The 16,726-nt window shown below is 42.5% G+C and overlaps 1 protein-coding gene across 3 annotated transcripts in view; it reads left to right on the top strand.

Annotated features, from left to right (window-relative positions):
- Window positions 1-16,726, top strand: part of PPP1R21 (protein phosphatase 1 regulatory subunit 21) — a 1,169,673-nt gene that overhangs the window by 381,971 nt on the left and 770,976 nt on the right. For all 3 annotated transcript variants that reach the window (XM_044055342.1, XM_044055334.1, XM_044055351.1), the window contains one exon: window positions 11,302-11,394. In XM_044055342.1, coding sequence (XP_043911277.1) covers window positions 11,302-11,394 — 93 coding nt within the window. The remainder of the gene's footprint in view (window positions 1-11,301; window positions 11,395-16,726) is intronic.

Raw genomic sequence — 16,726 nt, 5'->3', positions numbered from 1 at the left:
CAAGTTGTAGCATCTTCCAGAGTAACATGAAAGTACTACTGAGACTTTGGTTTGAATTTCTTCACCTCCATAAGCAACAAGCTTCGCACATCTTGCCAAATCAAGCCTTTCGCCATGGCACACTCTAGCGAATGTTTCTGCTGACATAACACTGCACTTGGGAACCTGTATCAACTTTGAGCTCTGTGGGTTTGCGATTTATCCGAACAGTACAAAATACTTCATTCTTTGCCCTTAAATCTACTGCATTGTGTTTCATGAAGCACTGACACATCATCAACATAAAGAGCTGGGCTGCAGCTTTCTAACTGATAAACTTGTTTCTTAAAATGTTCCCTTTTACTAAATGAATGTGGGCCTTTTGATTTACAAAACCTTTTGAAATTATTCCACTTATTGCATTTGTGGCATTGCTGACCAAAAGCTAAACATTTTTCCCTTTTAGATTCATGACTTCCACCGCAGTTACGACTGTTGGCAGTGAAACTGAGTTGGGGCCCATGCTTTCAGTTTGCTGACTCACCCTTATGCTTCACCGAGACTGTGCAAACTCTGGAATGTGCTTGAAAGCTTTGGGGTTTACCAGTGAGTGCTGTAAGGGTTACAGTTGCTGCCGTGTGCTTGGGCCTGTCATACTACATACTGTCAGCATGAGCTTTATCACTGTACCTTCTAGAGCTATTCTCATTTGTAAGCATATTTGTGTGCCTTTCTGTGAGCTCATATATCTGACAAATCTCAATGGCCTTGCTCAAAGTTGAATCACTGTCACGAAGCAAAATTATTCTCATAACATCTTCTTTAATACCACACACAAGTCTGTCTTTTATCAACTCATCATTCAAATCATCAAATCTGTACATTTTACCCTTATTTCTCAGGTCAGTTATATATGCTGCAAAAGCTTCACCAGACTTTTGAGCCCTTGTGTAAAGTAAGGGCCTTTCCATTGTAACATTTGTCGGGGGGTTACATGTTTCTCTAAATTTATGTTTTAAGCACTCTGGGTCCTCCCTTGACTCAGCTGGTACAACAATATGACCATTTCCACCTCTCCTGTATAGATAGCAGGTGTATACACAAATGAACATTCCCTTTCTATGGCTTCTGACCCTTTGTATGATCATCTTTAAAAGAAAATGCAGCCTGTATCAGAATGTCATACTCTTGCTCAAACACTCTCTAGTTCTCAGCAATATTACTGTCAAACACAAGTGCACTGGGTTTTCAAAATCCATCTGCCATGCCCACAAGGTATACACAAACACAATGAAAATATGGCTCTTGCAATTATGTATGAACAAACTATTCTGTGAGCTTGTAATAACATTCAAATGCACAATAAACTCTTCGAAATACTGTACTTTTGCGAAATATTCTCTGAAATGGCTGTATTCTGCAAAATATGCCCTGTAATGGCTGTACTTTGCAAAATAACTTTACTGTAATACTGCACAAACATGCAAATACTTTACACATGTCTGATAACTTGGCCATCTTTGATTAATATGAAAAATACGGATTCACTAAGCGTGTATTGAAAAATGCAGTTGTTTCCCTTTATTTTATTCGTTTTATGCAATTTGGACTTTATTTCAAACATTTTCTGTAGTAATTTGAATATTTTTATCAATATTGTACATATTGGTTTATGCAAATATTGTTTAGAATGTTCTGTATACCTTGTTTTATATTTTGAAATATTAGAAATAGTGCTGAGCAAGTTTTAATATCTGAAATTAGTTTCTGACCTGTTTTGCAAAGTATGCACGTTGTATGGATGGTTCACTCTTTTATATTCCTCCATTTGTAATCAGTTGCCTCATGGCTGTAACTCTGGGTCCCATTCTGCCACCATGTCCTTTTTAGACATGCCACATCTGACACCATGTCACTCGTTCTTCCCTAACATAGATGACAAGCAGGCAGGGTATTTCATTTAGATGCTTTAATACATAGAAACATATCAGGATGGATAGCAGCATCATAAAATATAAAGGAACTGGTTAACAGACAGACCTTGCATACATGCATACATCTCAACAGCTAAGTACAACATGTCAGTATGGCTCGCACATGCTTACCATTTATAACATTTGTGCAATCCTTTGGATAGCTTCTTAAATGTACATACACACACATTGATCTACAGTAATTAAAGGTCCAAGGATGTTATCCTTCATCTCTAGCTCTTCCTTATTACACTCATAATAGAATATAATCCACAATGATGCAGTTTGAAAAAAAAAAACTTTTCCGGTTTATGAAGATCAAGGCCCTAGGTTCCATGAGCTACACAGAAACTATTAAAGCTCTGTCTCACTTTGCTGTGTCATATAGACTCCTATGGGTGACCTTTACCTAGCCTGTAATGGCCCTGTACTGCATGACCTGCTGTATATTCTCAAAACCTGTTACACCATGAATGCCTGTACAAGAAGCCTAAATCTTCACCACAGCATAAGCATAACTTGCTGGAGGGAAAGATACCTCTCCTGAACAATTCCTGTCCTCTGGCACAGACCTCTGTTTCATATTAAACAAAGTAGCTCCATGACCAGACACAGCATAGGTAATTTGCTTGCTAGCCATAAATACTCTCCAGGTTTAGCCCCATAATCCTTTATAGAAAGGGAGCAAGTAGTGGGAATGGCGGTGCATAGACTGTTAATTGTGTACCCAATCATCTGCCCAGGAATAACCCATGAAACAATAAAAAAATAAGGCTGTAGTTTGAAATAAATTGAAATACAGAAATCTGAAGCGTAAAGACTGAACTGTTGAAGGAAAAGAGAGAAAAAGTGTTTTTTGAACAGGTTATGAAATGAATGCAATGTGTGATTTTACTCTGTTTGATTCCTCAGGAGAACCACCTCTGATGGCAGCATAGGCAAAAAGAAACTTTTCAAGAGAGTGTGTGAAGGTGGGTAGGTGGAGGAAGGAAAGGACCCAGAAACAGAAAAGGGATAAAAAAACAAAACAAAAGTACATTATACCACTTATGAAGAAATGGCAACTTTGAAAGCATAGTAATAGAGCAGAAATTCATGGCCCAAAGTACAAAGCCTTTTTTTTTTTTTTTTTTTTGAGATGTAGTATTCCCCTATGCATTTTATTGCACCAATGTATGGCTTTCTGGTGGTGGTCACTTCTTTGCAGCTTTAAATGGATTGTCAGAAATTAATGTGTGCATATTGATAAGCCACTAGAAAGCAACAAAAGATGAAGGTCCAGACACAGTTGTCAGACTTTTCCTTATCATACTGGAGCAAAATTTTTAGTCAGGCCTTATTAAAACTGATTTAAGGGTAGTGTTTTTAAACAGTGAATAAGCTTGTAAGAGACCTAAAGTGGATGATTCCTTCTGAAAAATAAAATATGCTTTGTCTTTTTGAGAGATGCAATATTTTAAGTCACAGAAGCTCTTTCAGTTATTGCCTTGGTTGAAGGTTGTCAGCGTTCTGATGGCTTAAAGGGAATGGAATCTTCCAGATAGTTTTTTCCTATACAGTAGTTATAAATCAAAGTTTTGTAATTTTGTTTTTAACTGCTTTATGCTTTTCTACTCCGCATTGAAGTAGTAGTATTTTGAATACAGTTATTTAATGTTCTTTTTATGTGTCGTTTTTTTTTTCTCTTGCTATAGGCTAACGTAGTTTTTGGTTCACCTTATAATTTCCTGTGTACTAGTACTGTGCCCCACCACTAAGGTATGTGTGCAAGAACAGTGCTGTGGTTGCAGTGGAACAGCAGATGTCAGTATTATATTTATAAAAACATTGGATGCTAACATGCTGAAATCTCAGACGTTTGACAGTTTATTAATTCTGAGCTCAGGAAGTAATTTCCATTTGTAGCATACATTTTCCAAGTGTAAAAATAATCTTTAATATAGATTATGTGAAGAGGTTTTCAGAAGCAGTCATCATTGTGTTGTATATTCTGTTTATTATTGCACTTTCATTTTTTATTGCTCACCAGCCTTGGCTATTTGTCCCCTCACCACCAATGCTGTGTGGACCTGTTCATTCCCTCCATCCAACCAGGGCTCAGCATCATCTATCACTTCAGTGAATCTCTCTTTCCATTGGGAATGGTGCTTTTGGAATCCTCTGTTTTAACTGATCATGGGTGGAGTTGAGAGCTGGAGGAGCTTTATTTTGCTGCTAGCACTGATTTTCTTTATTGCACATCCCTTTCCCTTAGACATTTGTCGAGGGCAAATTCCTTGACTTTGTTACCCTCCAAGTGTTTCTTGCGCAGTAGGAAAGGAAAGTACCGTCAGTTCTTCTTTTTCCAGTGCAGCTCCATCAGTGCCCATGCCTGCTTCTTGAACTCACGACAGCTTGGGTAGTCAGGGCTTTATACCTTTGTACCACAAAGCTTGCTATTTTGTTTGTTTTAACTTGGATAAAGATGCAATGGACAGAAATGCATCCTCTCTAGGTGTGACCCTGACATTTTTGTGTGATTAGAGCATTTGCTAATAGTTAAAATGTAAGCTGAGCATCTCAAACCAATAAAAAAACTCCTGAGCACTAAAGTGAAATAATAAACTAAAAGCACACCAAACACTTTGTAAAAATAAAATATGCACAACCCATTTTTTGAAAGGTGCTTTCATTCATGCAAGATGGAATAAACAACAGAACACATTTCAATTAATTATCTGTTTCACTGCAATAATGCTTTAAGCAGTCATAGTTTGATGCGTGAAAACAAACTCCTTTTTGTGGTTTTAGATTGTGTCACATGTTATGGTGATAGAGTGGGAGATCTAAATAGAGTGGTTAAAGATCTGAAATGGCACCTTCATTTAAATGCTAAAAAATAGCACTGAGCTGAATGCTAGTGCTAATGTAAAATGTTTAAGATCTCTGCCAGGAAATAAGTGATGTCATTGGTGATCTAGTGAACATGCAGTGTCTGAAACAGCTATTTAATTGAAATGTAGTATGTTTTTATTAGCTCTGATGAAGTTCACCTCTTGGATGAACAAAAACAACTTTCATTAATGGGTTGTATACCTTTAGTTTTCTACAGTGCTAAGTGTTCAGAGTAACTCAAACCCATATCTATGGGATACAAAATGCTTTGTTGGATTAATATATTACACAGCCACAACACTTTGTTTTCTCTCTGGTGTACACTCTGTGTCCTCCTGTTATCTTCTGTAAACTCCACCAAGAAGGTAATGGTTGGATGTATTTTTATGCCTTCTTGACATTGCTGCCTCTAACAGACTTGCAGATGCCAAAGTTACTGATCACAATGTCCCACTGCCCCTACCAACTAAACATGTGTAATTGTTAATATACATATATATTTCAATATGATGTTCATCGTATTTCACTGTTGCAGTCCTAACCAATGGTTATCCGGCTCCCGGTAGCCCAAGATCGGTCAGAATACCAAAGGCAAGTAATAATGATGTTGGCTGTAGTCTGTTGTAAAGGACGTCAGGGCATCCAATACAAAAGGAGGCAGCAGACATCACTTCCTCAGTCTTCCTTGCCGCGGAGCCCGAACCAGAAGCATTTCTTGCACGAGTGCCGGTCGGCAGATTACTTTTATTGTTTCCGACAAGACAGTTGAAGTCAACTACAGCTAAGTACCCTGTTGGGGATCCTCTTTTCTTGCCTTAACGAATGTCAGAAAAGGTTAATAATTGTCTTACCTGTGGAAAGCAGATTCCCCATAGAGATTTTCATTCGTATTGTATTATTTGTTTAGGTCTTGACCACAAGGTTCCTAATTGTGATCTTTGTGCTTCCTTTAATCTGCATACTCTTCGTCGTCGGGCTAAGCTTTTAGCTAAGCATTTTGGAGTTTGGCCTAAGTTTGTTGGTATGGAGTCCGCTGATCTTCAGGCTTCGAATATCCCCAAGAAACTTAAGGATAAGGACCGCGACCAGCTCCCGAAGGTCAAGTCCTCGGATGATAAGTTGGTCGTCAGTCATGTGGTAACCAGTGAGGTGCCTTTGCAGCCCCTGCAGCCCGCAGATTTTCAATCGCAGGCCTCGATTGAGACCATTTCAGAGGCCCCCAGGCCTCCGGCTTCCATTTTGCCTTCTGACCTTCCACCTGTTGCGTCTTCAGCTGGATCCAGAGCCGCAAAGTTGACTCTGGTGTTCGAGACCTCCGTTCTTCATTCAGACAGCAAGCTCATACCAACAACTTCGGCTGCAAATTTGGCGGTTGCCAGGCCTCCCGAGTTCTTTAGACTTGCCGGTGAATCTTCCAGTCATAAGCCTGTGAAGAAGCAGGCTCCAATTTCCTCTTGTTCCCCTCATTCTCAAATGGGTAAAATGGCTGATGACCTTTTGACTCTTATTAGGGGTTCACAGCCTCCTCCTTCAAAAAGAGGTAGGGATGTCTCTCCTGAGGCTTTGTCCTTTTCAGGTTCTGATACTTCCAGCATTTCTGTTGATGAAGAGGAAGTTTCTCAAGCTTTCTCTCCTTTTGAAGATTCAGACGCAGAGGAGTCCATCCCGTTTGCTTCTCCAGAAGATTTCTCTTTTGGTGATGCTTTAAATACTCTCAGGGAACATTTTAAATGGGAAAGTCAGGATTATCCCCATTCTAAGAAAAGGATTAGATAGTTTTTGGATTTGCCTCAGCATAAGCCTTTGGCTATTCCAACTGTGTTGGAAATGGTTGATAATGTTTTTCTGGAAAATTCCTTGATTCCAAATTTGGCTCCTCCTGCTCCCAGGAAACCTGACAGGTACTATAGAGTCCCTGATTCTTATTTGTTTCTTTTCAGGAATCCGTTGGCTGATCCAGAGGTTATTTCTCAAGGCCCTAAAGGAGTTAAGGCCACTGTTACTAAACATCCTGTTACTTCTGACGGAATCTAGGAACCTAGATAGGTGGGGTAAAAAGGTTTATACCTCTGTCACTCTTGCCATTAGGTCTACTAATTGTCTTTTTCATATGCTGAAGTACCAGCAGCACACCTTGGAAGCTATTAAGTCTAGGATAGCAAGTGTGCCTCAGTTGGCGGAGATTAAGGATATGCAGGATTTGCTGAATTCTGCCAGTCTTGTCAATAAGCATTCATTGCATTGTGGTTTTGACATTCTAGAAGCTTCCTGTGGGGCTATGGCTTCTGGCTCTGTTATTAGAAGGCACGCTTGGCTCAGGGAGCAGCCCCTACCAGAGGCTGTCAAGGCTAAGCTTTTAGATGTACCTTTGCATAAGGACAGTCGTTTTGGCAGCAAAGTGGAGGAAGTGCTCAAGTAGATGGAAGACAAGGCCAAGTCTATGCAGACAGTTAAAGACTTTCTGCAAATTCAGCCTCCTCTCTTTAGCAGGAATTACTCTTCTAAGAGTTGGATGTTCCCTGATACCAGCAGACAGAGCCGTTCTAGGACTAGAGGAGACATGTGGCTACCCCTCAAAGGTCTAAGCATTGACAGGCTTCCTCTTCCAAGGCAGGAAGTTCTAAGCCTGCATCTCAATCTAAACATTCTCAATGACTCTGTCTAACTTCTGCCTGTTCTTGCCTGCACGGAGAGTCCTTTAGGGGGAATGTTGGCCCTTTTTACAAATGTCTGGGCCAGCATCACAGATGACAAATGGGTACTCAGAACTGTATCCTTAGGTCACAAGTTTTCTTTCCACACCTTTCCAGTATCCAAAGGGTTTCCAGACGCTCCTCCAAACCAAAGGGTAGAAGTAGAAAAGCAAATTTTGTCTTTGTTACATCTGGGAGCATTAGAATCAGTTCCTGGTCAGCAGGTAGGCCAGGGTTTATATTCCAGACTTTTCCTAGTTCGAAAAAAAGAAGGCAACTGGCGTCCTATTCTAGATCTATCCATCCTGAATTCTTTCTTGATAATTCCAAAGTTCAAAATGCTCACTCTGCATCAGTTGCTGCCAATGTTAGAAAAGGTTTCCTGGCTGGTAACATTGGATCTCAAAGAAGCTTATCTGCACATCCCTATCAGGGAAAGTTGCAGGCAATACCTTCATTTCAGGGTGGGCAAGCAATATTATCAGTTCTCTGCGCTGCCCTTTGGCTTATCTACTGCTCCCAAAGTTTTCACAAAGTGTCTAGCTCTAGTCATTGCTTTTTGCAGGCAGAAGAAAATTCAGATTTATCCATACTTGGACGACTGTCTAATTCAAGCAAATTCTCAGGAACAGTTGTTAAAGGATCTAGAATTTTGTAAAGACTCCTCTCTTCCCTGGGATACACTCTCAACGTGGAAAAATCAAAAATGGTGCCATCCAAAGAGATAACATTCCTGGGAGTGAGTCTGAACACAGCCGCCCAGATGATATATCTCACCCAGGAGCAGCAGACAACTCTTTCAGTTTACTTCAAGGACTTGGCAAGCCTGTTCCAGCTCCCTGCAAGGAAATACCTGCAAGCTCTGGGATTCCTGGCCTCTTGCATTCTCATGATTCCATATGCAAGACTGCATATGAGGAAATTGCAATGGTACCTAAAGAACATTTGGTGTCAACACACACAGGACCTGGATGTGATAATTCCTCTGCTTCCATGTCTGCAGACAGAGTTTCTATGGTGGGCAACAGCCCGTCTACAGAACAAAGGCATGCCTTTTCGCCCACCCCTGGCCACTCAAGTTCTTACCACAGAAGCATCGGACTACGCCTGGGGAGCTCACCTGGATGGCAGATGCATACAGAGAAGTTGGAATGCCCAGCAGATGCACCTGCACATAAATTTAAAGGAGTTGATGGCAGTCCAGCAGGCCTTACTAGCTTTCAAGCATCTTCTTTCTCCAGGGACCCTGCTTGTCAGGACAGACAACACCACAGTCATGTGGTATATCAACAAACAGGGAGGGACTCATTCTTACCTCCTGTGCAGACAGAGCATGAGTCTTTGGTCCATAGCAGCATCCCTGGGCCTGCATCTTCTAGCTCAGTTTCTTCCAGGAAGGCTCAGTGTTTTGGCAGACCAGTTGAGCAGACAGACCCTAGATCCTCCAGAGTGGGAGCCAAACAGAGCAGTTTTTCCAGCATCATTCAACTTTGGCACACTCCTCAAGTGGATCTTTTCTCCTCTCCAGACATCCATCTTCTACCTCTTTTTTGCGCCAGACAGCATCACAGCAGTGCCTAGAGAGTGGATGCTCTGTCCTTCCCTTGGACGTTGCTTTTAGTTTATGCCTTCCCTCCTCTTCCTCTTCTTCCCAGAGTATTATTGAAGATCAGAGACAAACAGCCAAGGACTATTCTCATAGCTGTGGACTGGCCCAGGCAACATTGGTATCCACTACTTCGCAGTCTCTCCCAATTTCCTCCTTGGCATCTTCCTCTGAAGCCAGATCTCTTGGTTCAGGAAGGGGGAAACATTCTACATCCTCATCTTCAGTCTCTCCATTTGGCAGCATAGCTCATTGTATGACTCCATTCTTTTCTTCTTCCATTACCCAGCAGGTGGTTGACGTGCTGAGGGAGGCTAGGAGGCCTAGCACTAGGAAGTCCTACACTGACAAATGGGAAAGATTCTCTTCTTGGATGCAGGTTAGAGGGGAATCTTCTTCTCAGCCTACCCTGCCTCTGATCCTGGAATACCTGGCTGATTTACTTCAGGGTGGTCTTTCTTTTTCCTCTATCAAGATCCTTGCTTCAGCCATTTCTTATCATTGTTCTTTTGAACAACCCATTTTCTTTCATCCTCTGATGAAAATGTTTCTCAGAGGTGCTTGCAATTTAAAACCTCCCAGAAGGGCACCTACTCCAGCCTGGGATCTTAATTTTGTTCTAGAGAAACTCACTCTTCCTCCTTTTGAGCCAGCTGCCACTGCAGATTTAAAGTTTCTCTCGTGGAAGACCGCCTTCCTTTTGGCTATAACTTCAGCAAGGAGGGTTTCGGAGCTGCAAGCTTTGATGGCTGTGGAGCCTTTTCTTATTTTCCATGCAGATAGGGTCTCTCTGAGAACCAACCCCTCCTTTATGCCTAAGGTGGTTTCTAGCCTGACTCTTAATCAGTCTATACACTGTCCTACCTTCTTTCCTAATCTTCAAAATAGCGGTGAAAGGATCCTACATTCTCTTGATGTGCACAGACAGCTCAGGTTTTACCTGGACAGGGCTAAAGACCTTCGGAAATCAGCACAGTTATTGGTCAGTTTTGCCCCTTGAGCCCAGGGCAAGGCTATTTCTAAGCAAACCTTTTCTAAGTGGATTGCACTTTGTATCACCTTTTGTTATTCCTTTCATGGCAAGGTTCCTCCTCAAGGGGTTGGGCCCACTCTACTAGAGCAGCTACCACTTCTGCAGCCTTTTTAAGGGATGTCCCTACTAAAGACATTTTGGAGGCTGCCACATCGTCTTCTGTTCACACTTTCACAAAGCATTATAATTTGCCTTTGTTTTCTAGAGCCAGGGCAGGGTTTTGCCACTGCTGTTCTGCAGGGCAATATCTCCAATCCTTGATTCTGTTGGTTCCTCCTCCCTTTTCTCTGGGCTTTGGTAATCAACCCATTGGTTAGGACTGCAACAGTGAAACACGATGAACCATAGTACAGTTGTGTACACTTACCATAAATGTAGATATTCGAGTGTATTCACTGTTGCAGTCCTGCTTTCCCTCCCTCCATCCCCCTTTTTCTCTTTTCCTAAGGTACAGGCTAAATTTGGTTTTAGCCTGGTTTTCTGGGGCTATTGACTGTTATGACAAGAAAGACTGAGGAAGTGATGTCGGCTGCCTCCTTTTGTATCTGACGCCCTGACGTCCTTTACAACCAACTACAGCCAATGTCATTATTACTTACCTTTGGTATTCTGGCCGATCGAGGGCTATCGGGAGCTGGATAACCCATTGGTTAGGACTGCAACAGTGAATACACTCGAACATCTACATTTATCGTAAGTGTACACAACTGTACTTTTTGCAACCCCCCCCCCCCTCAGTTTGAGGACCGTGTTCCCACAAGCCTTATCTCTGTATATACTTCAACCATGATTCTTCTAACTCAAAAGAAAAGGAAATAGTTATTCCCTTTCCTTTGGGTCACTGCAATGCTGAGCTTGGTTGTGTGCAGGCAGAGCTCCCACACCGAATGGTGAATAGAAGCACCTCCCCCCTTTAGAGAAACATTTACAGTAATATTTTATTTAGTGTAATGTGCCTGGATGGTCTACCTGACAGCAGTAAGACTGCCCAAAAAGTTGGCATAGATTGTACAGAAAAAGATTATCATTTTAACTAGTTAGTGCCTGTGGTCTACAAATCTTATGATGGATCATCCTGAAAAAATATTGCAGTAGTTTCAGTTCTTTTCTTTATGATAATGGATGCCTATTTCTGCTTTTTAGGTACAAGGCCTGAAGTACTACCTCCATCAAATTTCAGTGCAGTATTTACACAGCTTGCTGCTGCTTTTCATGGTCTCCATGATGTCATGAAAGGTAAGAAGATTCAGAAGACTGGTAAATTTAATGTTTAATGAATACCAGTGAGCTGCTGCTGTTGTACTGCAGTACTTACATCTGTCTGTATGTCAGTTTATTCACACACAAACACAAATGTACACACAACAGTACATTTATCATTTAGATGTTCATCGTGTTTCACTGTTGCAGTCATGACTGTAGGGTTCTCCCTTGCCAGCAGGCAGTCCTCGTTCGGCCAGAATCCCAAAGTCTGCGGCTGCTCAGCCATGCTCCCCAGAGCGCCAGGAGTACAAAGCTGACAGCCGACGCCATGTTCTCCAGTCTTTCTTGCCGTGCGGTGATAGCAGTTCGCATTTGCCGGTCGGCTGACTCCTGACAATTTTTTCTAATCGTACTTCAGTCCAAAGACTTTCTTCTCCTACTCAAAGCTAAGTACCCCGTTGCGGAAACTTTTTTCTTGCTCCAGTCCGATGTCAGAAAAAGTTAATAATTGTATTTCTTGTTGGAAGCAAATACCTCATAAGGATTTTCATTCTTACTGTATTCCTTGCTTAGGTCCTGACCACGACGTAGCTAGTTGTCAGTTTTGTGCTAGATTCAATCAACGTACGATTAAACGAAGATATGATTTTGCATTTCATTAATTACAAAATGTCGTCTGATTCGGTTCCGGCTACCGGAGTTCACAAACGACGCAAGGACAAAGACAGGCCTCCGAGGTCCAAACCGGACGACATTGTACAAGCAGAGCCAGCTTCAGGTTCGGCCGTCGTCAGTGAGGTGCTTTTGCAGCCCGTCGCCGCCATTTGAACCGATGGAAACGGACTCCCACGAGGAGCCAACTAGGCCTTTGAATATTTCTGTTGCAGGACCTTCGGACAACGCTCCTTCGGATGGGTCTGGAGCCACTCTGCAGGTTCCGGCTTCCGAAGGGGTTTTCAGGCCTACTCATCTTCTGATAAAGGCAAAGACAAAGACAAAGGCAAAGACTCCTTCCAAATCAAAGACTACAGCCCAGGCCTCTTCTGATCCGGCACCCAAGTCTCAGAAACAATTACTTAAGATGGCGGAGGACTTACTTACTATGATTAGGGGTTCTCATCCCCCTCCAGATAAAAGGCCAAGGCAGGAAGTGTATTATGACTCCTCTGATCAGGCTTCTGTTTCTTCAGTTTCTTCTTCTGACCAGGAATATTCTTTCCCTCCTTATGAGGATTCTGATGCTGAGGAATCCATTCCTTCAGCTTCTCCCCCTGAGGATTTCTCTTTTGGGGAAACTTTACATGAAATGAGGGAACATTTTCACTGGGAAGGACAGGAGTACTCGGAATCTAAGAAAAGACTTAGGGATTTTCTCCTTCTTCCCCAATATAGACCCCTGGCTATTCCCCCTATTTTGGATATTGTGGATGATGCTTTTTCAGAGACTAACTTAACTCCTGACTCTTTTCCTCCTGCTCCTGTTAAGCCAGACAGATATTACAGGGTTCCTGATTCCCACCAGTTTTTATACAAGAATCCTACTGCTGATCCTGAAACCATTTTTCAGGGTCCTAAGGGGGTTAAGGCCGCTACTGCTAAAAACCCCATTCCCACTGAGAAGGATTCCAGATCTTTAGAAAGATGGGGCAAAAAAGTGTACACTTCTGCTACTTTATCTATTAGGGCTTTAAACTGTCAATTTCATATGCTGAAATACCAGCAGTTTCTTCTGTCTGTTTTGAAACAAAAGCTAACTTCCATTTCCGCCTGTGCAGATGATAAGGAATTGCATGATTTAATGCATGCCACTGAACAAGTTGGGAAGCATGGTTTACACTGTGGATTTGATGCCTTGGAGGCTTCTTGTAGGGCTGCTGCCTCTGGTACAGTCATTAGAAGGCATGCTTGGTTAAAGGAACAAAACTTGCCAGATCAAGTTAAAGCTAAGTTATTGGATGCTCCTGTTGAGTATAATGTTTTGTTTGGACCTAAGGCTGAAGAGGTGATTAAGAAGATGGAGGACAAGGCAAAATCCATGCAAACGGTTAAAGATTTCTTGCAAGTACAGCCACCCAGATTTAGTAGGAATTGGCCTACTAAAAATTGGTCCTTTCCCAATTCAGACAGGCCTCAGAGGGGTAGATACAGAGGCCTCACCTCTTATAGACCAAGACAGTGGGCTGCTTCCACCCCTAGGGGAGGAGAGGACAAGGTCGCAAGCTCATAGAAAACAGGCTCAATGACTCCCTCGGTTGGGCTGCAGGAACTTCTTGCCTGGATGCCCCTCTCGGAGGAAAACTTTCTCTTTTTCACCTAAATTGGACTCCTATAACCCAAGACAAGTGGGTTCTGGATGTGGTTTCAAGAGGTTACAAATTCTGATGCTGAGGAATCCATTCCTTCAGCTTCTCCCCATGAGGATTTCTCTTTTGGGGAAACTTTACATGAAACGAGGGAACATTTTCACTGGGAAGGACAGGAGTACTCGGAATCTAAGAAAAGACTTAGGGATTTTCTCCTTCTTCCCCATTTTCATACCCTACCAAGACCAAGCGGATGGCCGAATCTTCCAAAACATCAATGGTTAGAGGCCTTAAACCAGGTGGAAACTCTCTTGGCTATGAAAGCCATAGAACTAGTTCCACTTTCAGAGATTGAACGGGGTTTTTACTCAAGGCTCTTTCTAGTCCCCAGAAAGCAAAATTCATGGAGACCCATTCTGGATCTCTCAATCTTGAACACTTTTCTCGAAATACCAAAATTCAAGATGCTTACTCTGCAGCAGCTACTTCCAATGCTGACCAGAAATGCATGGATGGTAACTCTGGATTTAAAGGAGGCATATTTGCACATTTCCATCAGGCAGGAATGCAGAAAATACCTCAAGTTCAAGGCACTATCAATTCTCTGCACTGCCCTTTGGATTGTCTACTGCGCCCAGGGTCTTCACCAAATGCCTGGCTCCAGTAGTAGCTTATTGCAGACGCAAAGGAATTCAAATTTATCTGGACGACTGTCTTATTCAGGAAGACAGCAAGGATGTCTTACTCCGGCATCTAGAATTTGTTCAAAATCTTCTCAAGTTCCTGGGATTCACTGTAAACATAAAAAAGTCAAATTTGATGCCCTCACAACAGATAACCTTTCTGGGTGCTCTTCTAAACACAACAACCCAGGTGGCATTTCTGACATCCGAAAAACAATTACAGCTGGCTTCAACTTTCAAAACCTTGGCAACTTTAACTCAGCTACCTGCAAGGAAATTCCTGCAGGCTTTGGGTTACATGGCCTCCTGCATCCTTCTCGTACCATATGCAAGACTACATATGAGGAAAATATAGTGGTACCTAAAAAGTGTATGGTCTCAGCATTGCCACAGTTTAGACATACAGATCACTGTCCTGCCTTGTCTTCAAAAGGAATTCCTTTGGTGGTCCAAGGCATGTACTCTAAACGTAGGAAAACCTTTCCGTCTGCCTCCAGCCACTCAGATACTAACCACGGACGCTTCAGATTATGCATGGGGAGCCCATTTTCAGGGCAAATGTCTGCAGGGCCTTTGGACAAAGGATCAGAAGCACCTGCATATCAATTTAAAGGAAATGTTAGCCGTTCAGAACGCTCTATGGGCTTTCAGGAATCTTCTACAACCAGGACAGCTACTGATACGGACAGACAACACCACAGTTATGTGGTACATAAACAAGCAAGGGGGATCTCATTTCTACCCCCTTTGCAGACTAGCCATGAATCTATGGAACACAGCTCTAGCTTGCAAACTGGACCTTCAAGTTGAGTTTCTACCAGGGAAGCAAAACTTCCTGGCAGACAGTCTGAGCAGAAACCTGTCGGACCCACACAAATGGATGCTGGATACCGAAATATTCAGGATGATTACAGCAGTCTGGGGATGTCCTCACATAGACCTCTTTGCATCCCACCTCAATCATCATCTTCAGATTTTTTGCACCAGGACATTCCACGAACTAGCTTGGAAAGTGGATGCACTATCTTTCAGTTGGAGAAACCTCTCTGGGTATGCCTTCCCGCCTCTACCTCTTCTTCCACGGGTGTTATTAAAGATCAAACAGGACAAGCCCAAGATGATAATTTTGCTGGCCCCAAATTGGCCTCGACAGTTTTGGTACCCAACACTGAAAAACCTTTGTCTGGGGACCCCTTGGGTATTACCACAGATTCCGAACCTTCTGTCCCAACACCAGGGTCAGGTTCTGCACTCCCATGTCCAAACTCTCAGCCTGGCGGCCTGGTTAATCCAGGGTCTTTGATTCATTCTCTTCTACCCAAGCAGGTTATGGATGTCATTTTAGAAGCCAGACGTCCTAGCACTAGAAAATCTTATGCAGGAAAATGGAAAAGATTTTGCTCCTGGATGCAGGCTCAGGATTCGGATCCTCTTATTCCTAACATTCCTCTGATTTTACTTTACCTGACGGACCTCTTACATAAGGGTCTTTCTTTCTCTTCCATAAAGATCCATGCCTCTGCTATTTCTGCTCATTATAATTCAGACCCTCCAATCTTTTCCCATCAGCTCATGAGACAGTTTCTCAGAGGAGCTAAGAACTTAAGGCCCCCTAGATCTCCACCCATTCCTGCTTGGGATCTCAACTATGTTTTGGAAAAACTCACCTTACCTCCTTTTGAGCCTGCTGCCACATCTGACATCAAGTTTTTATCTTGGAAAGCAGTCATCCTGTTAGCTCTTACCTCTGCCAGGAGGGTTTCGGAGTTGCAAGCTCTCATGGCTGTGGAACCTTATATTATTTTTCATCAAGACAGGGTGTCTTTAAGGACTAATCCTACTTTCATGCCTAAGGTGGTTTCCAAAGTGGCTTTAAATCAAACTATTCACTTGCCAACTTTTTTCCCCAGCCCTCAAAATAAGGGGGAAAGGATCTTGCATTCCTTGGATGTACACAGACAACTACGTTTTTACCTGGACAGAACCAAGGACATTAGGAAATCAGAGCAATTGTTTGTTTCTTATGCTTCAAGTTCCCAAGGTAAAGCCATTTCAAAACAGACCATTTCTAAATGGATTGCTCATGGAATCAGATTTTGCTATTCACACCATGGAAAGCAAATCCTAGGGAGTATAAGGACTCACTCTACCAGAGCTGCTCAGCTGCCTTCCTCAGGGAGTTCCTACCAAAGACATTTTGGAAGCTGCTACTTGGAGTTCAGTGCATACTTTTTCCAAGCACTACAATCTACCTCTCTACTCTAAGTCTAGGGCAGGCTTTGCTTCTGCTGTCTTGCAGGGCCTTTTAGCTGCCCCCTCTACTTTATGACCACCTCCCTTTTATTCTGCTTTGGGATTCAACCCTACAGTCATGACTGC

The sequence above is a fragment of the Protopterus annectens genome, chromosome 1.part2, assembly GCF_019279795.1.
Source record: "Protopterus annectens isolate FY-2018-M chromosome 1.part2, PAN1.0, whole genome shotgun sequence".
NCBI lineage: Eukaryota > Metazoa > Chordata > Ceratodontiformes > Protopteridae > Protopterus > Protopterus annectens.
Note: the sequence above shows the minus strand (reverse complement) of the source record. Positions and strands in the feature narration are given on the sequence as shown.